Source organism: Eptesicus fuscus, chromosome 5 (genome assembly GCF_027574615.1).
Source record: "Eptesicus fuscus isolate TK198812 chromosome 5, DD_ASM_mEF_20220401, whole genome shotgun sequence".
Classification (NCBI taxonomy): Eukaryota; Metazoa; Chordata; class Mammalia; order Chiroptera; family Vespertilionidae; genus Eptesicus; species Eptesicus fuscus.
This window is the reverse complement of record NC_072477.1, coordinates 25,298,223-25,323,558: the sequence shown is the minus strand read 5'-3', so window position 1 is coordinate 25,323,558 and position 25,336 is coordinate 25,298,223. Positions and strand designations below refer to the sequence as shown.

The window sequence follows — 25,336 nt, the reverse complement described above, 5'->3', positions numbered from 1 at the left end:
CATCTGTGTTTGTCCTCTTAACCCCATTCACAACTCACCAGCAGAGAATGAGAGACAACACACACTTGCTAAGGGCTCTGAAAGCCAAAACCCACGACCTGTGTTCAAGTCAGTTATGAGAAGAGACTGAATCACCTGGACAGACGTCATTCAGCGCCATGCTCCAGCACCCTTCAGCTGGGGGTGCTAGGACCTTCGGGGGGCCTCCTCTCCCACCTCTTTCCTGCACCGTATCCATTTCGCTCTGGTTATGTTTTCCCTACATGTGGAAATTCCCCCAGAAACAGCCAGTTACTTGGACATCTTATTTAATTACAAAGAAAAAGAGGGGCAAGGACGAATTTATAAAGCACCACGGTAGACCAGAAGTCATTGCTATACCAGTTTTATTCAAGTTTGTGTGTGCTCTGGCGGTGAGACCAGGCTGAGACCAGCATTGCACTGTAATACGATAAGAGGTTTAGCCATTGAACCAAGCCTGCTTGGCATCCTTAGTCAACAATTTACAGTACCTGGAAAACAAGAAGCCAAAGGAAAGAACCTGGAGAGTTTCCTTCAGGACTTTTCTATTTTTAAATATTGTTGACGAATTAACAATAACTTAAATCCCAAAGCAAGAGGGAACTCAAGGACACAGGGTCAGGACACATGGACAGGACACGGAGCAGAGAAGACCTAGGAACGAAAATTGGTAGCCAGTGACAGAGGAGCAAAACAAGCACATGTGCAACCTTTCACCTTACCCAGACTCAAAGGCTCGAACGGGGAGGCAACTCCCAAAGAAAGCGAGATAAACCCCATCTCCAGCTCCTTTCCTTCATCCTCTGCAGACAGACACAGCGTCAGACTAAATGTTCGTGTGAGCCAGCGCGCATGTGAGTGTATGTGTGCAGGGTGGGTGATGAAAAGAATTAGAGGAAACTGACAAGTTCATCAGCTCCCTTCTTTGCTACAACTGGGTACCAAGGACACATGGCTCTCAATGCACAAAAAGCAAAGCCTGACTTCAAATACCCAATGAGGAGCTACAGTAAGGCTTCCAAACTCGAAAGACTAGGAGGGATGGGGGTGAAGCTGTGGCAAAGAGCAGTCATGGGGCCCCTGGGGCTGACAACACAGGAGCGAGGCCCACAGGCCTTCATTGGTGCGGGGAGAAGGGCTACGGGATTGATGCCTTCAAACCCTGCGTGGAACAAACCCCTGAAAAATGGTGGAGCAGCCAGGAGCAGAGAGGAAGTCGGCTGAGCTGGGAGGTTGCAGGTCCTGCTGGGTGAGCCCTGGGACAAAGGCTGATGGATTAGCCACAGGACACGCTCCCCCTTGGACACAGAGCCATCTCAAAGCTTAGGCGGCCCTACGCTAGGCCCGTCTTATCCCAGGGCTTCTCCACCGGGGCCTAAAATGTGCTCAGAGGAAAATGAGAGACAACTTTGGGGCCAAGCGGTTCAGTAATGTTGCTTCCTAGCTGTGTGACCTTGGGCACGTTATAGAATTATCTGAGCCTCAGTTTACACATCCTCAGATGGGGTCATACCTTCCCTCCCAGGATTATTGTGAGTCAAAATAATAATCATAATAACGGTAATAATAATAATACCTCTAGGACACCACCTCCCACACAGAGGAAACGTATGGTTTCTTATTCCTTGTTAGCCATGCGGAGACCAGGCTAAGTCTATGCTTCACTCTGACAGGGAGGAAAAGAGCCACAGCCAGCATGGCCCTGGCACGGGAGGTAGAGATAAATGATGCGAGTGAAACAAAGATGGGAGAGTGCACTGAACACCTCCAGGCATAAAAGGGCGTGAGGACCCCTCCACCCACCTCAGTCCTTTCTGAAATCTGGAAGAGAGAATGAGTCCGATTTATTCACATCTCCCAAGAGTTCCGGGATGTCCCAAAGAGACGCTAGGTGAGAATCAAAAAGGCCCGCTCTCCTGGAATCACAGACCTTGCCCCTAAAACACACACATACCTCTAAGTGGCCTCAGGGTTTTCGGGGAGGCTGGAAGGAAGCTGGAGAACTTCAAGGAAAAGTCACCCCCAATTGTAAGTCCGAAGATGAAATCTGCCCTAAGATGACAGTCAGCATGTTCCTATTTAAACGCCAATACGACCAGAAAACTACCTCCTCACGCGGGATGTAGAGCAAGGGCAACCAGGAAAAACAAAACACATCCAAACACCAACTTCACAGTTCTGCCTGAGCGGCTCCGCAGACCCAGGTGAGGTGCTCCCGTTGGATGGAAAATTTAAGGGGGCACCCAAGACTCAGTTAGCAAGATAAATCGTATTTCAATGCCGTATTTTAAAAAATTAAAATTAATGGGGAAAACAATCCACGTTGAGCACAATATCAGGATTTTAAATAAAGCCAGGATCTGTCCATGCAGGAGCTTAGGGATGTGGGCAACACATTCCCTCTGAAACTTGGTCTTAGCCTCCAGCAAGTGCAGGCACGTGACAATATCCACGCCCCACCCCCACTCTCCTTCATCAATCCCAGCTGACCTCTGGGCTCAGGATTCCTGGATGTCAGCCTCATGTGCGATCGTAGAAAAGGGCTGGAATGTACCCCAGTGTCTTGTCCTGAGACACCTGTCTAGTTGTCAGGTCCACGCCTGCCAATCCGTGTAGTAAAACTAGGTCGTGGGTGTCTGCTGGGAGGGTCAGACCAGTCAGGAGGGAAGATGGGTCAGGAGAAAGGTGGGTGTTTCCAAGAGAAACAAAGAGAGATGTGGAAAAGCTCCTGGCTCTGGGAACCCACTGGGCCCTTCTCTATTCATTCTCTCTCTCTTTTTTTAGAGAGAGAGAGAAAAAAAAAACATTGATCGGTTGCCTCCTGTAACACACCACATCCGGAGATTGAATCCACAACCTGGGTATGTGCCCTGACCGGGAATCAAACCCCGCCACCTTTCGGTGTATGGAGCAATGCTCCAACCAACTGAACCACACCAGCCAGGGCTCATTCTCAATTCCTAGCTGCAGTTGTGAGCTCGAGACCTACAGCAAGGCTCTGGGCAGGGGATGCAGGGAAGCACAGACCGTGAGAATCAGGAAGGACCAGTCCTACTGGCTCCAGATTAAGGAGGGAGCCCAGCCTTTGGAAGAGCAAATGCCAGGGCTCCCTCAGAAGCCCAGAGGCCAGGCTGCTTCCAGGGCCCAAGCCTGGAGATGGACAAAGGCGGGGGTGGGGCCTGTCCCATCTCCTCAGGACAAAAGGAAAACACTCAGTCAACCGTCTGAGCAGTCTAGGCTAGGAGGGGCTCACCTGGCCTGCACAGCCAGCCCAAGGCCCAGGGCTGGGCCAGTTAATTAGGCACCTGAGCCCTGTTAATTAGCCTCAATCAGCCAGGACTCCAATTTCTGCCTCCCACCTTTCAACACAGGTGCCTGAGTTGGTGAGCTCCCAGGCAGCCAGGCCAGGAACAAGCCACGGACTGAAGGAAGCAGCAGTGGGTTGTCCTTTCAGACGTGGATTTTTATTCATTTGAATTGCTGATCTAAGAAAACAATGATTAGTCTGAAGGAAGAGAGGCACATTTGGGAATGTGTGACTACAACAACTGTAGCTTCACAGGACATCATCCTGAGGCCTGAAGCCATGGAGAGAGGCCGGTGGTCTAGTAGGTGGAAGCATATGAAATTGCTTATTTCCCTATTTTATTTTATTTTTTTTACCTACAACCACTTCCCCCCTCCCCCAACACGTATATAATTTTCTCCGCAAAGAGAAGCAATCTAGCAAGGTGAGACTTATCAGCGCTGGACCGGGGCTCCAGGACCACACATTTTAAAGTTAGAAGGGCTTCGTGCTTCGGTAGGGGCGGCACTGTCCTCAGCTCAAGGCTGGGCTGAGGCCCACGGACTGGAAGCCACATCTGCAACCTCACGCGCCTAGTATGTGGGCAGCTCAGATCTCCGCATTCCTGCGGCCTCCCTCACTTCCCATCACAACCACCACGAGCCGCAGGCTGTCCTCTCCTCTGACCCAGGGGTGCAGTCTCTGACAGGCCTCAGGAAAAGCCCGGCCCTCCCGAAACTCAGCACCTGCTTCTTCCCCCAATCCTTCAAGAGGCAATGGATGTATAACCCACGGACTCGGCCTGGGGCGGGGGGCGGGGGAGGACGGAGAGGGGCGCACCAGGGGCGGGTCCAGGGTGAAGGGAGTCAATGGGAAAAAAAGGGGACATCTGCAATATTTTCAGCAATAAAGATAATTTTTTTTTAAAATTGGCAATGGAGTGTTTCTGACCTGCCTGAGGGTGCTACACACCTGAGTCAAAGGCATAGGCTGAATGAGAGGAAAGGGGCCCGCTCTGCGCTCTGAGGGGCCTGCCAGAAGTGACAGTCACAGCCATCCCGTCTTCAGTACCCACTGCTCTGCGCTTTGTTAACAGCAAGCTTGAAGAGTTAGGGACGCTCAGGAGGCGTCTCCCTCCTTGTAGGGGGGGTGGGGGTGGGGGGCAATGTGTGGACTGTGGAGCAAGAGTATTGACAAGAAGTCAGGCCTTGCCCAGCTGGCTGGCGTAGCTCAGTGGTTGAGCATTGACTTATGAACCAGGAGGTCATGGTTAGATTCCCAGTCGGGGTACATGCCCAGATTTTAAGCTCAATCCTCTGTGTGTGCAGGAGGCAGCCGATCAATGTTTCTCTCTCATCACTGATGTTTCTCTCTCTCTCTCTCTCTCTCTCTCTCTCCCTTCCTCTCTGAAATCAATTAAAAAAAAAAAAATCAGGCCTCGCTGCCCTTGGGTGTCCCACCACGTCCCTGAGCAGTCGTGGTCTGAGGGAAAAGGGCTGTGTGAGGAAGCCCATACCGTGACACATGTCCCACAGGCCAGCTGACCCTGTCCCGAAGATGCTTCCAAGGATTTGGCCTGATTCCAGTCTCTAAACAAGTAAGACTCTGGGAGTGACTCCAAGAAATCAGAGACCCCATGCTGTCATTCCGGTGCTGGCCCCAGCCACTTCCTCCTCTGTGAGACACGAGTGGGGGGGGGGGGGTGATCCGATGGGCACGTTAAGTGAGGGGATTTGGAAGGAGGCTTGTGAACATCAGGTGCTACATAAATGCAGGAGAACAGCCCGGGCCTGACCCTGGGCCCTATTAATCGCGCAAAGCCAGCTTCCAATCACTCCTCTTCCAGAAGACAGAGGAGGAGACAGCAGGCGAGTCCCTAGAAGTAAAGGGTGAGAACCACACTGCCAACCTCAGCAGTCCGTCCTCACTGACCTGCGGATACTTGTGCTCAACGCCCTTGGGAGGGAAGCAGGCGACGGCGGCCTTTTCAGGGAGGAAATCTGAGAGTGAAGAGACAAGCCCGAGGTCAGACGGCAGAAGCAGAGTGAGGAACACAGCCAACTTGTTCAGGTCTCAGAGCCTGGTGCCCGACTCAGAAATCCAACCGAGCAGCTTTTCCATTCCTCTTCACTTGAACCTTTGTCTTTAAGCCTTTCCCCTTCTCTACCAGCAAGGACATCAAAGGTAGAAGGAAAGTGATGTAATTCTGTACTAGGTCAGGACGAAAGGTTAGCATTATTCCGAGTCATGCCAATATAAGATAGCACCACCATCATCGTCATCATCATAACTGCCAAACCCTCAGGATACTAAAGGATGGGAAGTTAGGAGCATTCACCAATGTCTCTTAGAAATAACGTATGAGGACATCCAGGACATCTACTCAGCCCCGGCAGTGGCCTGGATGCCCAAGGGGGTAAATGAAGGATAATCTCTGTTCAGCATCAGTGGGAAGGAGCCAAAGGATCTAAGGATAAGGAGCAGAGAACAGGGTCTGTTTCCTATCAGCATCTTCCATGTAGGAGCACTGGCCAGGAGTAAGGGGAAGTCTCTGAGGAGAGAGGAAAGGGGAAAGGGGAAAGGGGAAAGGGAAAAGGGGAAAGGGAGGCCCCCTGGTCCCCAGGTTCAAGACCTGAGCCTGACCATGACCACAGAGGCCAGGGAACCTGAGTGGACAGGAAGTACCTCAAACCTGCTACCCTATAGGATCCTTATCCAAGGGGCCCATCAGAGAGAGACGGTAACTCCTTCATCATCATGGAAACTCACAGAAGCATTTTCAGAATAACCTTGCTTCTGCCTCTGGCAGTTACAGTTCTTCCCTCAGCAGAGACCCAGCCTTCTGGCTCCCTCCTGGATGGAGGAGTAAGAACGGCGTTCAACTGCCACTCAATGGCAAGTGACCGTCATTCGGTTTATGCTATGCCGGTTACACTTCCAAGAAAGATGGCTACTACCTAACAACATGGCAAAAGGTAGAACATGATTGACAGAAACATCCCTGCCTCACACCACAGAGCACCATCCAGAGTCAGCATGGTTTGTATCACGCTGCAGGCTGCACCCCACATCCCCCAGAGAGCCACTTAGTGGCTTAGAGATGTGTTAGTGGCTGAGACTGAAGCTATGCAGAGTCCAGGGAGGGACACAGAACAGACCACCTGTGTCCCTCTCCCCACCAGGAATGAAGAGGAGTCCTGGCTGGAACTGCTGACAGGACTCACAGTTTATCCCTCCTAGCTAAGGAGTGGGGAATCCGGGCAAAAATAATCTCCTACATGTAGACTTCACTGAACAAAGACAAGGAGAGGATGAGATGCAAGAGCAAACCCTGGCCACAAAACCAATAGTGCCTCCCCAGCCAAGACTAGGTGGGGCCCTTGAACCAAAGTGCCAGTGGACTCATAAAATAAGGAACGATTTGAAAGCCAAGGTCACCCCTTTTGCCATCCCCATGGCAGGGTGTCTGTCACAGGTGCAGAGAGAGCAGTGAGCGTATTTATCCCTTGAACCTGCTTCACCGCTCTCCCCATTCTGACATTCAAACCGCAAGAGCAAGGAGCCTGCAGGCTGGCCACCAGCATCCCCAGAGGAACGTTCCAGGATAAAAGGCGGTGGTGCAACATACAGAGTCTTGAGGGGGGAGGAGCAGGACCTAAGGACTCTACCCCCAATCAAGCTGTTATCCCCACTGTTCCCACGGACGCAGGAGGCCTCACAGTGAGTGGAGTAGTGAAGACGCGCAAGAGAAAGTTCCAGAAGAAGCTCAACATTCAAGTCTAGGAATCAAATTCCAGAAAAGTCAGGGTTGGCCACTGTTGTCCTTCCTACCTGGCTCCAGAGTCCAGCATTGAGGCCCTCTGTGCACAGAGACAAGGGTCCTTGGCCAGTGTCCAGTGCCTGGGGCTTGGAGGTTACTGTACACGGGTGGCTCACTAAGCACCTCACAGTCATCGCCGCCGCACTACATCCAGCCACGGAAGGTACTACCAAGGGCTCTGTTTTACTTCACGGGCATTTCAGAGTGGTGGCCTGGCTGAGAAGGGACACCCTTGCCCAGTTCCAACCCCCAGTGTCGAGGACCCTCCACCCCAACCCCATATGCTATTCTGGTGCAATGCAGAGATATCTACCAACCAAATACAGAACCCAAAGTCCACTACTTCCAGGGACTGGAGGAACGCTCGCGGGAAGGGAATGACACATAAAGATCAGACAACAAAAGGGACAAATGGAGGAACTTTGTCTCTGGCATCCCAAGAAATGAATCACGGGATGAGCTTATGTTTGTATCAGAACCTGGCCTGACCATAGGTGGACCCCAGGGAGGAGATGGGTGCCCAAAGGGACAAGGACAGACAGACTCCGTTACCCTCTTTACTGCAGCTGAACTGTATTTTCCCTAACACCCTCCCCCCCCCAGTTCTCACTGAGGCAGCTCCCCTACCACGGGCAGGCGCAAATCAATAGGTGGACACCTGAAAGTGCAGGGAGGTAGTGCTGGGTCCATCGTCCCCCAGCTGGCATGAAAGGGCTTAGGACTCAGAAAAGCTCACATCCAACAAGACTCTGGTTCCTGGGTGTTGGGGAAGAATGTGGAAGAGGAATAAAATCAATCACAGAACATCCAATACTGATGCGTGGGAAGGCTGAACCCAGGGCTAACAGAGGGCCCCCAGGACAGGCTCTGGGCATACCCAGGGGGCCGAGGAGAGGGAGCAGCAGACAGATTTGGCTGAGTGACGCCGCAGGGTCACCCTAAAGGCGAGGAAGACTGTGGAGGGTGGGGGACATGCACGCACCCCCCACTCCCCCACAACCAGAGCTGACAGCCACAGCCCCTCCAGTGGACACGGGTAAAGGCCCTGCAGGGCCACAGCCCCTCTGAAGTGGCTCTGCCTCCACCCCTCCGTCTTCAAAGTGCATTATCAGTGCAAGAAGCGGGCCTGGGTCTCAGGGGTCCACCTCTGAGCAAGGGCTGTGCCAGCCAGCTCCCCCATCTCCGCCTGTGTCCCCCGTGCCCACCCCGGAGCCTCTTCAGGCTAAGACCAGAACTCTTGCTGGATCTCATAAGGGGCAGGCCTGTGTGCGCTCAGTTCAGCTCTACACAGGGGCACAGTGCTGTCCTGACTCTGGCCCTCTGCGTCCAGGTCCAAAAGCGTCCGCTCGGTGGGGGGCAGCGGCCCCGCCTGGAAGGGGAGCAGGGCTGGGAGCCCAGGCCGCTCCTCCAAAGTGCTGCTGCTGCTAGCAAGGCAGGAGTCCAGGTTGCTGGGCGTCTCGGTGCTGGAGCTGTTGGCCGGGGAGGCGCTACGGGCGTGGCTGGGGGACACAAACCACCAGGGGTCCAGCCGCTGCCGGTTGGCAGAAGGACGTGGCCGAGGCAGGAACTCCAGGGTCTTGGGTCTCTCCAATGTAGAGTCCTGCTGTGTGTTCCAGCGCCTTGGGGTTGGGGGGAAAACTACATTGGGGTCAGGGAGACGGGGGAATTCACCTGGGTCTCGGCTGGGGCTGGGGGTTTTCAACATTCCTGGTCAAAAAGACAAAGGGAGAGGCATCAGATGGAGTCCCTTGTTTCTGGGCCAGGTACACTCTGCTCCATCCCCACCTTGCCAAGGCCCTACTCACTTGGGATCACACAAACAACAAGTACTTAATGAGCACCTACTATGTGCCATGCAGTGTGTTGGGAGGTACTGGAAAATACAATAGTGAACTAGAAGGCCATGGCCACTATATCTGACAACAATAATGGGACACATGGGGGTTAGCCTATATAATAAAGAGGTAATATGCAAATTAACCCTCATGCCCTCACAAGATGAATGCCTACAACCAGGCCGGCAGGGGGGTTAGTGAGGGATGACCAAATGACTGAACAGCAGGCTGCGTGGGCCAACCAGGCTGGCAGGGGGGTTAGTGAGGGACGACCAAATGACTAAACAGCAGGCTGCATGGGGTGACCAGGCCAGCAGGGGTGGGAGGCAGTTGGGGGCAACCAGGCCAGCAGGGGGGGTCAGTTGGGGGCGACCAGGCCGGCAGAGGGGGGCAGTGGGGGGCAACCAGGCCAGCAGGGGGGGGGGCAGTTAGTGGCGACCAGGCTGGCGGGGGGGGTGCAGTTGGGGGCGACCAGGCCAGTGTGGGGGGGGGCAGTTAGGGGCGACCAGGCCAGCAGAGGGGGACAGTTGTGGGCAACCAGGCCAGCGGGGGGGGCAGTAAGGGGTGACCAGGCCAGTGGGGGAGGGCAGTTAGGAGCGACCAGGCCAGCAGGGAGGGGGCAGTAGGGGGTGACCTGGCCGGCAGCGGGGGGCAGTTAGGGGCGACCAGGCCGGCAGGGGTGGTGAGTGAGGGACGACCAAATGATTGAACAGCAGGCTGCATGGGGCGACCAGGCTGGTGGGGGGGCAGTTAGGGGCAACCAGACAGGCAGGCAGGTGAGCGATTAGGAGCCAGTGGTCCAGGACTGTGAGAGGGATGTCCGACTGCCGGTTTAGACCTGATCCCTGGGATCGGGCCTAAACTGGCAGTCGGATATCCCCCGAGGGGTCCCGGATTGGAGAGAGTGCAGGCTGGGCTGCGGGGACCCCTCCCTCCCCGTGCACAAATTTCGTGCACCGGGCCTCTATTATCTATAATAAAATGACTTAAGGCAGATGTTGGCAAACTACAACTCACAGGCCAGCCACCTGTGTTTGTAAATAAAGTTTTATTGGAACAGAACCACACCAACTGCCTGCTTTCCCACTGCAGCAGTGGAGGTGAGCAGTTACAACAGGAACTGTATGACCCACCAAGCCTAAAATATTGATCATCTGGCCCTTTACCAAAAATGTTTGCTGACCCATGACTTAAGGAAATGTCTGTATAAACACGTGATGAGAACAAAGCTAGGTGTCAGAAATCTAAAAAAGATGAGTAATATAGGGAGAGGTCACATATTTATGTTTAACAAAAAAATCTAGAGAGGGGAGGGACAGCTGAGTGGTTGAATACAATGATCATTTACAGGCAAATCCCCTTGAAAAGTACTGCATCGTGTCTCCTACGGGATTAGAGGCGGCTTCCAGTCAGACCCAGGTCTTCTAGGGAGGAAGGGCTAGTGATGGGAAAGACTGGGAAGGGCGCAGGCATGCCCAGGTGTCACAGGTGTCAGATGGAGAAGGCAGGCCTATGCGCAAGCACAGCAATTTACCTGGACACACCTCCACTTCCGGAAAGTCAGGCATGAGTAAGGGGTGAGCGGTGAAGCTTGCCTTATGAGTGTGCCTGTACTCATGCTATAATGAGAGGCGAGAGCACAGCTACGTGGCAAAAAACACCCTAGTTCAGGGCAGGTTCCTTCCGGTAACTGCAATCTCTTCCGCAGGGAACAAGCAGAGCTAGACTCCCGCCCTCTGTACCCTGACACTGGCCCTCTGCATCCAGGCCCAGAGCACTGCCCTGTGCTCTCCCAGGCCCAGGGCCCCAACATCCACAGGAGCCCAAGCCCCGGCTCTGGTCCTTCCTAGAACCTGCCTGTCTTCTTCTGCTCCTCAGAGGAAGACCCCCTGAGGCACAGGACAGATCAGCCATCTGGATTGGCTGAGTCAGAGGAGGAATGGAGTTCACTCCAACATCCCTACTCCTGGGAGAGGCACAAAGGCAGGAAAGAGAAGAGAGGAGGGGGCAGGACTCACCTGCTCCAGGGCTGGGGCTCAGCCCGTTGCTGGAGGGGCTCCTGCTGGCCAGGAGAGCCGCTGGCTTGAGGGCCCCGTCAGAAGGGGTCCGCCGGTGACCACTGGGCTGCGTGGGGGCTGTGAGGGTGACGTGGGTGGGAGTCAGAGATTGGTTAGGGTCCCGTTTGAAGCGCTCCACTCGGATGTTGACCAAGGGGTTGTGGGTGCAAGGGGTCGGGGGTGGGGCCTCCACCGGGCTGACAGGCATCTCATACACCACGATCTCATCGCTGTCCGAACGCAGCAGGGAGCGTGTGGAGTTGCACTCGGAGATGGAGGAGAGAGACAGCAGTGTTAGGGAGGCAGAGGGGTCGCCTAGCAACAGCATGGGCTCTTCCTTCTTGAAGAGCTTCCGGGATGGGGGGCTGGTGCTCCGTCGAGGACGACTGGCCCTCTGAAACAGTCCCTCGCGCCTCTTCTTCTCCTCCCGGGCTGGTGGCTCAGGCTCCTCTGGGAGAGGCAGCTGGCACTTGCCAGCTTCCAGCAGGTCAAACCCTAGGCCTGTGGCTGCGAGAACAGCCCCACAGCCAAGCAGAGCCACCTCACAGCGGCGGTGGTGGGTGCCGCCCCGCTTGAGGCTGTTGGTTGGCGTCAGCTGAGGGGTACTGGTGGCTGAGTTGACTGGGGTGGGCTCCTCGTGGGCTCCGTCACTGGGGGGGCCATCCCCATCCTCTCCACGAGGGAATGGGATACAGAGGTAGGACTGGTTGGGTGAATGCTGTAGACGACTCTCCCCACTCCCTGGGCCTTCGCTGTCCTCATCCTCTGTGAAGTTGAGAGTAGACGGGAAATAGGAAATGGGAATGCAGCAGCAACAGCAAGATGCTGGTCCTTCTCCCCAACCCAGGCCTCCTGGCTCAGTGTCAGGGACGCAGAGGTCAAATAGTCAGATGGGCGAGATGGGGGACTGGGCATTGAACCAACAGGGCTTTCCCCCACCACACTCAACTGTGACCAGCGAGAAGTCACTCTCCATTCCAAAGCTTGTTTCCCTACTTGCAGAAGCAGATTTGCTAATTTTCTACTTCTTTCCTAGGGACCCTCAACACAAGAAGAGCAGCGAGTTTCCTAGAACAATGGATAGACAGAAACATTCCTAATTTTTTTTTGCACTTTGGAATTGCAAGGGACCTTGGATTTCTAGAATGACAGCCTAGAGATCTGTCTGAAGACTGGGCTCTTGCAAAGGATTAGAATCCCCTACATGGGTGAAGGCCAACCTACAGACTGACCTACTATGACCTTAGAAATCTACAGAGATAAATAAGAGGATGACTGCCTGAGAGAGAGCCTGGAGAAGGCCTTACCCATTCAGTGAGCTCCCTTAAGAGGAAGACTGCGCAGCCTCTACCACCATCTCCTGTTTTATGGACATCCTACACCGAAATATGAGGAAACAGACCCAGAAAAGGGAAATGCCTGATTTAAGGCCTCACCCTTCTGCACGGCCCTAAGGAGACTCTCACTGGCCCCTTGGGACAGAAGGCCAAGGGCAGGCTCCATGGCAGCAGGAGTGACTTGGGAAGAATCAATGAAATGGGAATAGGGCAAACGAGGAGGGACTCGGGTGGGGGACCAGGATTTGAGTAAAAGAGAGGACGACCCCATGAAGTAGTACTGAGGGCCCTACCCAGTCCTAGAAGCTTGGCAAGAATTCCCTGGGGGGACAGGGGAGAGTGTAGACGAGGGCAATGCTCACCCATCTCCGTAAGGCTGGTGAACCCTGGCAGCGCCGGGCTGCTCCGAGGGCCCTTCCCCAGGTTGGGGGCACTGGATGACCACTGTTTGTAGCCGTCTACCAGGGACTTGAGGCTAAAGAAGGGGAAAGGAGGAAACCGTTAATACTGGTTCCTGCCCTTACTCCACCCTCAGTTCCATGGGCCTGTGGAAATGTGTCTCCCTTCGTTACACCAGAGCCCTACAGAGCCTTGGGGAACAGGCAACAAACCTTCCTGAGCCCACCGGCTTCATTAACAAAAGCGCACATGCTCCAGGGAGAGAAAAGCAGTGGCATGACCCGCCCCCTTCGCATGCTGCTAAGGGCTGTGGAGGGATCTGATGGGCAGGCCGGGAAGAGGACAGAGGGAATAAGGACTGCCCAGCACCGGCCAGGGTCTTGCCTGAGCCCATCTTAAGGGAGAGGCCATCCATCCACAGACACTGAATACAACACCCTGGTGACACCAGAAACACTGCAATGCCATGCCAGCCAAGCCCCGGGCAGAGGAGCAGGCACAGACGGCCAGGTCGCTCCACTCACATCATTTCTCAATTTCTCCGTCCAAGCTTATGGCATGCTCAGGCAACTTTCAAAGCCATTCACTTTCCAAAATCAAAAATCAACCAACACAGCTGCTCCAACCCAGTGCACTTTGGGACAGACCTATGTGGGGAGTACGTAACGCTGTATTCGGGCCCTCGGTTTGTCTGGGACTGGAGAGCAAAAGGACAGGAGCTCGCTTTCATCCCTGGAATCAGCTCACACTAGCAAGCCAGCAACTCCAGACACAGACGGGAAGCCCACCAACCCCCTTACAGGTGTGTGTGTGTGGGTGGGTGGGGGGGAGTCGGGGGCCCAGAAGACTGGCCTTTCCCTTGAGGACAATGAGAGGAAGGACAGGAATCTATGCTATGGGTGCCTAAGAGATACCAGGATTAGAACCTGAGATGGCTCTCATTTGGGGGCTAGAAAGAGCCATTCAATGAAAGCCCACTCTTCCCAGCTTATCTTGAGGGAGAGAGAAGAACCAACTTTTTCCATGACTTCAGATCTGTTTCAAGTGCTATCACAAATACCAATGAATCAGAATACATTCTAGCCACCAGTGGTGTGAACCAAAATACACCGCCAGAGATAAGCAAGCTGCTAGAACCCCTAGCCTGGGACTTCTGCCCGATAATCTTAGGACAACACTGCCTCCAGCTCTGGGTCCAAGGAAATCCAGGTTAGCATAGTCAGGGCCAGTGCTGCAGACCAAAGTATGCATACTACGATCTCCCTAAAACTAAGGGTACTACCAGGAGAACCCCAATAACCGGAGTGATCAGGGAAGTGAAGAACAAGGTAAAGTCAGACCAACACAGGAATTTTCCCAAGGTGCACGATGGTACTGCTTAAAAATAAATAAATAAATAAATAAATAAATAAATAAAAGGTCAGCACAGCTTGGCAATAATGAGGCTGGATTCTATGAGGCGCACTGTGACAACAAGGAAATGGAAGGGGGATTATTGCCAATACATTTGAAAGGGTGACGATTAGACTCACCCCAAGTGGAAATGTGGAGATTCTGATGGGGTACTTAACCCGTTAGCTTTCTCACGTCTCTGAGGGGATCTTCAATGAACACAGAGAATCAGTAGAGGGCCGAGCAGGTATATCCAGCTCAGCCTCTCCCAGAGGAGACCCCTCAAGGCTGGACTCGAGCTACGTCACCAGCCACCCTCCCCTTGTCCGGTCAGCAAAGCCCACACCATAGAAGGATCTTAAGAAGATGGCCCAGCTTGAGCTGCTACACATCAGGACCGCCCAGTCCCTGGGACAAAGGTCCCTGGGCAGCCACAGCATCATTCCACGGGGCCTGCGAACTCCAGATACCCAAGCTGTCGACAGACAAGTGTATATGTTCCCTACAAATGTGGACTATTATATTTTTAAAATATAGAGATGCAAATTCACTTAACATTACTAAATTCAATATAGCTTTATGTCTATACATTTTCTTTAGCTGACAGGGAACAAATTTAGAAATACTGTCATATAGAGGCTCTCAAAAATTGCTGACATTAAAGAGGGTTGTTTTTTTTAATTCAAGACTGGGTAGAATCTATTTTATTTCTTAAATAGGAATTGAGAATCATGAAAAATGAAGTCACATATTTTGAACTGCTTCAAAAGTTTTGAGGGTAGCCCTGGCCCGGTAGTTTATCTGGTTAGATCATGCTCCCCATACGCCAAAGTTACAGGTTCAATCTCCAGTCGGGGCATATATAAGAATCAGCCATTGAATGCATAAAAAAGTAGAAAAACAAATCGATGCTTCTCTTTCTCTCCCCTCCCCCTCTAAAAACAAAACAAAAAACTAGCCAGGTGGCTCAATTTGTTAGAGCATCATTCCACACACCAAAAAGGGTGCAGGTTCAATTCCTGGTCAGGACACATACCTTAGTTGGAGGCTCGATCCCCGGTTGGGGCACGTACAAGAGGCAACTGATCAATGTTTTTCTCCACATCAATGTAACTCCCTACCCCCCTTTCCTCTCTCTCAAAAATCAATGAAGGCATATCCTCGAGTGAGGATTGGAAAAAAAATATATTTAAAAAGAAAGTTTTGTGGGCAAATGTATATAAGGAGGAAGAAAATTCCGAAGTTAATATTTTATACTGCTAAGTAAACTTAATCTATTAGCAAGGAAAAAAAAAATCTTTAAATGAAGCCAAACCACAGAAACAACTGGGATCCTTAGCCAACCTGGTAAGTCCTATCTGTAATCACACTAATGTCGGAAATATCATGGGAATTCAGAGTGACTGAGTTTCTTCTCTCCAGCCCAGGGCGCAGAGGACAGACCAAGGGGCTCCTGCTCCCGTGAACTTAGTGCAGCCGAGCAACTTGCCATCCCAGGGGGTCCGCACAGCTTAAGTATTTAAATTTTCTATTCCAAGGTAGCTAGCAATCTCCAAAGCCTGGCTTCAAATAGTCAATCCTTTATGAACCAAAGCATTTTCACATTCAGCTCAGATCTGACATAGCGAACTAGATTTTGGACGCAAAATCTTAGTGTTTGGAGGAACCCGAAGGCCAATTATAGGTTGAGGGCACCTATAAGTCTACTATTCAACCTTAGAAGCTCTTCCGAAAGCCACTAGAAAGGGTGAGGCAGGTTGCTGCTTATACTCACTCTAGGAAAAGTAAAAAAGCATGGTTCTAGATTTTCACACCAAGAATAAGAAGTATAAACCATCATGTTTGTTCTTCAGGTATGAAACAGAATTGCATTAAAGCATGGGAGAAGCATAGCAAATTTTGCACCTGCTTACGATGAGCCAGCTAATCTCTGGCACTTCACAAAGATGAGCTTATTTATTCCTCCATCAACTCCATGAGACGGGTATGGATATAATCCCCATTTTATAGATAAGAAAACATAAGGTTCCACAGCTAGGCATGGTGGAGCCAGGATTCGAACCCAGGGAGCTCAGGGTCAGCATCCAAGCTCTTCACTAGTACACTACAAATGCCTGGCCTCTGAAGGACAAGGATCAGGAGAATGTGAGTCTTAGGCCACAAGCCCACAGAGCACACACAAGCGCATCTAAGGCACCAAGACATGCTTTGTGCTTTGTCCAGAGGGGGCGCTCACACCTTTCGGAGTGGCTATGGAGTGGGGCCCAAAAAAAGTTCTAGTGGCCCTGAGTTCTACCTAACTGCTCTACCAGGGCTGGATTATTCTGCCTGCCCCAGCTTCCGGATGAGTCTCCAGTCAAGAGGGCCCCCTAATCCGCTCTTCCTTCTTTCCCCTGAGCAGTTGTGTTGGGGAAGAGCCAGGTTTAATTAAAACGCTCCAGCAGAACTCTGTCCACCTGGCTCAGCCTCAGGGGACGTGCTACTCTGAGTAGCGCTCCTCTGGCGGTCGGTGAACGGTCACTCGTGGTCTACCTCCTGCCCACTACCTCTTCTTCACTTAGGTCTCATCTATGCTCTGTGGCTGCTTCTGCACTGCCACGGAGAAATTGAGCAGTTACCATAGACACCACACGGCCCACAAAGCCTAAAATATTTATTATCTGGCCCTTTATGGAAAAAGTATGCCGACCCCTATCTTAGGTGGTTCCAGGGAAAAAGGAAATTGGCAAACTCTGTTGTAAAGATCAAGAAGCTCATAATTTCTGAGGAAGAAGTGAAACGCACAATAGAGAAAAAGGTACTTCACACGGTAGTTTTAAAAGGTGCCCCGCCTTTAAATGAGAATTTCCCATCATCTGGCTCTTACCCTTCGTCGCCCGAGGCGAGCTCCTTCTGGCCCAGTGTACCTGGCCCCCACGTGCGTCCCTTCTTCTTGGAAGCCCGCTTCTCCTCCTCCTCCCCTTCCTCCTTTGGGACGACTGAGCTCCGGCCCCAGGTTTTGCTGCTTTCACCTGGTGTCACTGTGAACAACAAAGGTTGGATGGGATCTGGAAACAGATGGACAGTGCCCCCCACCTGCCCCCTAAACCAGCCTCTACCCAAACACACACACACACACACACACACACACACACACACACACACACTCTCACACACAGAGTTGGAGCTCCTGGGAAGAAGTCACACTTCCTTAAAAACTCTGCCCAAGTGGAGCCCTCCAGGAAAGTTACGGAGTTCTCAGCCCCCACTCACTTAGCATTCTCAAAGTACCAAACGTGGAAACCCTTCCTAGCTTCTCATGGGTCCAACGAAAAGCTGGAGCGCAGGCCAGCCAGACCTCAGCGTTCCAGACAGATCTGACTGAGCCATCTGGTTGGTTGGGTGGAACTAGAGTGTGGGGTGGGCGGGGATAAGGGGCAACGGAGGTGTGGAAGTGCAGGAATTTTTGTAAGAAAAGTGATGGAAAGGAAGCAAATGAGGGTTTCGAGGCTCTGGAAAAGGCAGTTAGGAGGAGGAGGCCAGGGGAAAGGAACAGGCCTAGAGAAATAGAAGAGATAAGAGGGGAGGAACACTCTTCTGAGCATGGGCTGAAACCCACCTGCTTCAGAGACTTGGCTTATTCCACAAATGAGTGAAGTGAGCCAGTTGCCAAAAAAATAAGCAGTTGAGGGAACTGAGGCAAAATACGGAGCATGTGGAAGCCACCGTGGGTTCCGGCCAACTGCGGCCACATGCAGAAGGGAGTCCACTGATGTGATCTGATTTTTCAAGGAAAGCCAGAAATCCAGGATTTTTTTTTTTTTTATGAAATCTCTTACATCAGGGAGTCTAGTTCATTCATACACACACACACACACATGCATGTGACATGTATATGTTTGTGTATATATCAATTCTTTTTAATAAGCACTGCCATAAAATTGAAATCGGTCCACATCTGGCCTATCGTAAAACACTTGGCAAGTTTTCTTAGGACCTACCCTTGGAAAACACCCTTCCCTGGGGAGCATGAACAAAAGACAAACAATGACGCCTCAGATATGGCAGAGCCCACAAGGTGCCCAGGCCACGGTACCAGCCTGTTTCTACATCACACTCCAAAATGCTTTGTACCCACAGAACCCACAGACCCCTTTGCAGGTATCTGACTACGAGGAAGAGGAAGAGGAGGCAGCAGTAAAGCTAAGGGAGGGAGACAAGGGGAGGCTGAGGTTTGCGTACATATGTGCATGCATATACACATTGTCGAGGAGAAGTGGCAGGAGCTATGGACGGTGCAAGCCTGGACCAGTCGGTGGCTGGACAGAGGAGGGGACAGGTGCCCCCGATGTTCTGGCCCCAACTAATGTGGGAAACAGTCTCACACTGGATGGCTCGAAGGCGCGGGATGATGGTGGGGCTGGCAGGAGGGCTGGAGCGGCTGCTGATGAGGCTCTTCCTTTTATCCATGGTGGGGGAGGCCTGGACCGTGAACTTGTGCTGGAAATCTGCTTGGAGAAAGATTACACACACATGCGTTAGCATTTCCCCACAACCAGGTTCCTCCTAGAAAACACACACTTCCTGGCAGGCTTGAGGGACAGGCCCCGTTTCCTAAGAAACTCCTTGTTCACCTGGGAAATGTTCTCTTTCAGAATCATCTCTTTGCCCCCCAAAAAAGATGGCAGGATGGCAAGATGAACGTACAAGGAGAAGGAAAATTCCTTATGCCAGTGAAAGTCATGAGACCGTGTTCATAAATGGATACAGGTGTAGCAATTACACATTTAGAATAGTCCTTTTTAGATCCTGAGAGTGGTGGACTATTCTAGGAAGTCTAACTTTAAATTCTCCGTTGCATATAATCTATTAGTACACACCCCTCTTCTCAGGGACCCCATCAGGCAGACTAATGCTTCGCACCAAGTGCAGGCAGAGCAGGGGAATAAGAACGAACCCTTGGTGGGAACCTAGGGATGTGAGGGCCATGGAGCTAATGGTCCGAATTCTGATGCGTTTCAAAGGCCTAAGCAATGGAAAACGTACAGCTCTGAACTTCTGAGTGTTACTCTCCTCATCGATCAAAGAGGTCTAATAATCACAGCTGCACGTTGACACCTAAGTCTGCCCCCTGGACTGTGATCTCCCTGAGGTGGGAACGATCGCTTCCCCGGCACGCAGCAGTGTGCTGGCACATGCTGGAGGCTCAGAGGTGCTGAGGGACTGTGTTGCCTGCAAAGAAAACAAATGCACAACAAGGAAACCAGCAGGCAGGTCCCATGAACACATTCACTGGCTTTCACTGACTGAATTCCCTTGTCTCTGCGTACGCCTCCATCCTCGTGCTCCAGACCACCCACTACTGCTCCTCCTGGGCCCTGTTCCCCGCGTTCCCTGACTTCTAGAAGCTTGCTTCCTGGGTCCTTAAGGACTCAGATTACAGTGAACTTTCTCATCTACATAAACACACACTTGAGCGTTCACCTCCCTCCGTGGGTACCGTGCCCCCCACAGGATTCTAATGCCTCGTTTCACATTTCTTTGCATTTTCCCGAGGCTGTGCATACCACAAAGGTACCTGTACTCAGCCGACGTGTTTCTGAAAGGATATGTGTAAATCAGGTTCTTACACGTTAGTCCTAATCTCAACTGCACGCAGTGAACTAATTATTTAAAGGAACCCTGAGACGAGTGATTTTGCAGAGACAAGAGTTCTCTTTCTCACACATACATACTCCGGAATCTCTGTTCCCCACAATGACACGCTTCCTTCGCCAGATCTGCCCAAGGTAGGATGTGCGTACGTGAGCGGCCACGCTTCTAGCAGCCGGACCGGGCTTGCCCGTCAGGACCACCGCCAGTGTGTCTTCCCTTCACATTCTGTGCCTAGTCACCCTCACAAAGTGCCTGGAACTGGAGTAGCTTTTCAGCAGGCCAGTTCAACCAGTTTACGGAATGGCCCATTCCAGGCCGGCCGGCTCCATGTGGAGACTCAGGGTGCCGTGTGTCCAGCTCAGCCCCTGGCTCCTGCCATCCCTGGCCACCCCAGCCCCTCGCCCAGTGCCCACGTCCCAGTGGGTCCCCGGCCACCCACCCGAAGGGAGGCTGATGCGGTTCCCGTCCTTGAGCTTCAGCCGGTTCTTGCGGAACTTGCCCTTGCGTTTCTTCACCCGCGGCTTCTCCTGGCACAGCTGGTGGATGATGATGTTGAGCTCGCGGCCCAGGATGTCGATCTCCCGCTCGGCCAGCTCCTGCTCGCGGCGTCGCAGCAGCTCCTCCTGGTTCTTCTGCTGCAGCGCAGCCCGCGTCAGCTCCTCCTCCCAGGTGCGGAGCTCCTGGGGGCGGCAGGACCCAGAACCATGAGTAGGAGTGGGTGTCAGTGCAGAGAGGTGAGGCCTGAGGGCCTGGAGGCTGGTGCTCAGGGCCACCTGCAGAGCGCCCCTTTAACGCCCCCTACATCCAGTCCCCAGCAGAGACGGCAGCACCACCGTTAGCTGGTGAATGAACATCTGACCACCTGGATGGTGGAGAAAGGCAAGCTCAGAACAGTCAGACTGAGGATACAGCTAGAGGAGCCAGAGGCCAAGCTCTGGACTGAGAGTTCCCAGCAGTTCCTTGATTATTGATTAAAATTGCTTACGAGTTAGGAAAAAAATGGAGGGTTGGGTAGAAAATACAATATGTACTTACAATTTACAGATGTGACTCTACTTTAAATTTTTCCATCACGTAAAAATGTGTTTTTTTTTAAACCAGAGCCAACTTAACGTGGTCTACCTTAAAATGTGCCCATTATATATGAATCACCCTGCCGGCATCACCTAAAACATTCAAATTAAAAAAAACAGCCCGCTGAAACCGGTTTGGCTCGGTGGATAGAGCGTCTGGATAGAGCGTCGGTCTGCAGACTGAAAGGTCCCAGGTTCGATTCCGGTCAAGGGCATGTACATTGGTTGCGGGCACATCCCCGGTGCAAGAGGCAGCTGGTCGATGTTTCTCTCTCATCGATGTTTCTAGCTCTCTATATCCCTCTTCCTTCCTCTCTGTAAAAAAAATCAATAAAAAATATATTTAAAAAAAAAAAAAAAAAAAAAAAACAGCCCTAGCTGGTTTGGCTCAGTGAATAAAGTGTTGGTCTGCGGACTGAAGGGTCCCAGGTTCGATTCCGGTCAAGGGCACATGCCTGGGTTGTGGGCTCAATCTCCAGTGGGAGGCATGCAGGAGGCAGCCAATCAATGATTCTCTCTCATCACTGATGTTTCTCTCTCTCCCTTCTCCCTTCCTCTCGGAAATCAATTTAAAAAATATTTTAAAAACACACACAGATTTCCAGAGTGGCTGCTGCAGAGGTAGGGAAGGCATGCTCGCTTGGTGAGTGAGTCAGCTGAGGCATGTGGTCAGAACTCTCCTCTTATCTTAAAGGACAGCCATTTGCTCTGGAAGGACGGCGACGGTGCAGCCAAGAGAAGAGAGAACATTTCCTGACATCTTTGCCAGGCGCTTGCTCTAGAACCACTGCCACGTTAGGTGGGCAGAACCCCCTTTTCCTTCTGCATGAACTTATCAATGAACCCAGCACGGAGTCCTGGGAAGAGGTGGGAGACATGGAATCAGGAAATAGGAGAGAAAATAGGGAAGAGAACAAAGCATGTGTATAAAATTTAAAAATATGGAATCTAAACTTTTCACACTGGATACTCCAGGCCTAGGACTGAAGTGGGTGGGGATAAGGGGAAATTTAAGAAAGCTCTCATGTCAATAACCTAGGAGAACCATGTGTACAAAGTGGAATGCTTCTTTAATAAAGAAGCCAGAGCAACACTTCTGTGGTCGAAACTTAAAATTCTCAATGACATGCTCCACTAGAAGGAGTCATTCCGGACAAAAACAAAATACTGTAGATAAGAAATTTAGAGCTTTTTTTTTTAAAAAAAGAAAAAGTATGAGAGCACATATTGGGGAAGCTGAGCAGTAGGTAGAAAGCAGAAGAGAGCACAGAGATGGGAATAAAATGTTCTGGTGGGAGGAGCTTTTTATCCGACTAGTCTTCCATTCTCAAGAGAAGATAAAAATAACCATAAAAGTAATAGAATGAGAAATGAGAAGAGGATTAGCCCCTAGGGAACTGTCTGGTATGTGGCAGGTGCTCAATAGTTGCTGAATAACTGCTGAGTCAATGAATGAATGAGTGAATGAGAAAGAAGAAGGAGGCAGAAGACATTTTTATAAATGCAATCCTCCTTTATGGGAACATAGACTCATCATAAGTATCTACGAGATGAGCTTGAACTTTTGAGCTTCTACTTTGATGAAATAAGCTCCAAAGAGATCAATGGTGCACCTTCCAAATCCTTGGCTTCCCTGTCCCACGACTTAGCTTCCACCATCAGGAAAACACAAACACATGGACGAATCAGAAAAATACTGCTGGTTGGTTGTAGTAATTGACCATGTGCTGCTAAGTGGGAAAGCTGAACAGTGCAAGCTAATACCAGCCTTTCCAACTCTCTCCCGCATGCTCTTGTCTAAGGGATGGTTTGAGGCTAAGCTCCTTCCTTTAAGGGAACCCCAACCCCAGTCCAGAGACCAAGCCAGGTCACAATACCTAGAAGCAGTAGGTTGAGCCAACCTGAAGAATAAGCTGAATCACACAGGAAGGCAAGACATTCACAGAGTACTCGCCTAGGGCACCATATACCTGGAAGAACCTCAAACATGGTAAATCCCCTTCTTGTGAAACACCTATGAGGGGTCAACCTCATAGTGTGCCAATCATATTGTCTACATACAATAACGTAAGAGGAATCACTCCAGAGGCAAAGCTCATTATTCATCTTACCCTCACTGGCCCAACTACGAGCCTTATGAGGAGAGGCATCACAGCGTGGTAGTTAAGAGCAAGGACTCTGAACAAACTGCCTGAATTGTGGCCTTGGGCAATTTACTATGGGCCTCATCTGTGATAGGGAGTTAATAGCACCAACTTCACAGGGTTGTATAACATAAGACAATTATTATCTCGTTACGTATGATTATGTAAGAATTCATATAAGTAAATAACAGACCATAGCACATAGTACCTGCTCTACGAATGTTAGCTATTGTGAGAATGGGTTTGACTTTTCCTAGTAACTACTTATTGACAAAATCCAACTTTCTTTTTTTTTTTTTATTGGCTGGTACCCTTATAATTTCATTAATTAAAAGAAATAACTGAGAGTCAGCAATTCAGCAATCTAACAAAAGGCCAGGAACTCTGCAGTTTTTCTAGTTGGAACAGTTTCTTTTAATCATTCTGCTCAATGGTCAGTGCAGGTCTCTCCCCCTCTCCCCGTGAGATCCTTAAAGATTCGTCATCAGCTCACTCCATTCCCCTGCAGAATGCTCACTGACTTGCCAAACAGTATCAAGTTTAGGATTGCTCTGCTGAATAAAAAGAGTTCAATCTCGTTACATCAGCTCCGGAAATGATGTTGAAGTCATTTGTTTAGGGAACGATAATGATACTGGGAAGGGGATGATTTGGGAATCAGAAGACCCAGGTTGAAGTTTCTGGTTCCCCACTTACCTAGACAAGTCACTGACCCTCAGTTCTGAGAAGAAAAAGATAATGACACCTGCCCTACATGCTGGTGGCAGGGGCATAAGACTCCTGGTTAAAAAGGATGAAAAGGTCTTAGCAGACCTTTCAAGTGAAAGAACTGGGAAGTCATAAAGATATGTGTAATTTTAGCTACTATTATTATCATGTTGCTTCCCAAATTCCCATGGTGGGGAGTGAGAAGGGAAAGAGAAATTAACCAGGTCTATATATAGACCTCCCTCCTGGCCCTCGCTGTAGCCCTTAGATTTAGTTAGGCCCCTGCAGTATAAAGCAAGACAGCTGCTTTGATTAACTTTACCTGTGGGGACACTGACTGCACCAAGGGCACAGAAAGGGGACATTTACGGAACGGCCACAAAACAGGAAGATGGACCTCTACCTGGCTAAGTCTCTGAACTCCCTGGTTGCCAGCCCTTTTCACAAAAACATGAAAAATGCCAAACAATTTCAGATCCGTAGTATTTTTAGCCCACAGGCTTTTTCTGATTCTGATACCAAAAGACACTGGCAAGGTGCTCTGATAACTGTTCTCAATGTTGAAGTACCCTTGTATCAAGCTAACCCCTCGACAAGTCCATTGCAAAGCCAAGACACCTTTCGAGAACCCTTCTGCATTTTCAGCTGGCCGGTGAGACACCACGTTGGTACTTGCCCAGTGGTGTGCTCCCTCTTTTGGACAATGAAGTAGATAGGCTCAAGGAGAGCTCTGGCTCCGACTCCCCCTGCTTATTCCTGCCTTATTTCCAAAAGAAGAAAAAGTCTATACCATTTCAGGTCACACCTGAGGCCTGGAGAATTCTTCCCATGCAAAGCCGGGAAGGAAAGAGCTGCCCTGTTATTGCAAACCAAGCAGGAAGGTGGTCGTGTCAGGATCTGTCCAGAGGCCCCAGCAGAGAAGGCTCACGGATCCAAGGCATGACTTTATCTTTTTTCTCTTACCTTTTCTTTGGCCCTGAGTTGGTCAAACATCTCCTGAATCTCATGTTTCCAGTCATCCTGCAGGCAGTGGAAGGAGTCCTTGGGCATTTCAAAGAAACCAGACTCCTCTATGGTAGTTAGCTGGTCCAGGATATTTGTGAAGGGTGGTCGTGAATGGGGGTCGGGATTCCAGCAATCTTCACGGAGCACGTGAGCAGGCAAAAAGCATGAATGGACAGAGGCAAATGTTAGACTTAGGATATTATGACCTCATTTACTAGACAACTACCTCTTACTTCTCCTTTCAGAAACAGAGACTGGGATTTAGGTCCACAAACAGGGCTTAGGAAGTAAAGCCAGGTGCCCAGCATCATAATCAAAGAGGGTGAATTTGTTAAGAAAATGCTGCACGTGTGCACTATCCAATGGTGACTATTGATTCAGCATGAGAAAGGCAAGTCCAAAGAGTTCCCTTGTGTGAAGTTCACTGCCACACTTTATCCAGTTACAATTCCAGTCCTACAGTGGGTAACTACACCTTGGGCCTCAATTTTCCAAAACCCAATGAGCTACCCTCCCCCACCTCAATGGGCAATTGAGAAGGCAATGATCAACAGCACTGGAGTGGGAGTCAGGAAAAAATGAATTCTTTCTACTTTTAGCTCAGCTCTTACTAATGGAGTGGCCA

At 50.9% G+C, this 25,336-nt stretch overlaps 1 protein-coding gene across 2 annotated transcripts in view; it reads right to left on the bottom strand.

The window, feature by feature from the left end:
* Positions 1–8,349: 8,349 nt before the first annotated feature.
* MAP3K9 (mitogen-activated protein kinase kinase kinase 9) overlaps positions 8,350–25,336 on the bottom strand; it is a 69,992-nt gene continuing 53,005 nt past the window's right edge. The window contains exons 5-12 of one of the 2 annotated variants that reach the window (XM_054715466.1): positions 24,670–24,845; positions 20,221–20,461; positions 18,512–18,634; positions 17,014–17,167; positions 14,288–14,356; positions 12,719–12,831; positions 10,981–11,844; positions 8,350–8,834 (exon numbers count right to left, since the gene is read on the bottom strand). In XM_054715466.1, coding sequence (XP_054571441.1) covers positions 8,350–8,834; positions 10,981–11,844; positions 12,719–12,831; positions 14,288–14,356; positions 17,014–17,167; positions 18,512–18,634; positions 20,221–20,461; positions 24,670–24,845 — 2,225 coding nt within the window. The remainder of the gene's footprint in view (positions 8,835–10,980; positions 11,845–12,718; positions 12,832–14,287; positions 14,357–17,013; positions 17,168–18,511; positions 18,635–20,220; positions 20,462–24,669; positions 24,846–25,336) is intronic. The other variant, XM_008138889.3, reaches the window with a different exon arrangement.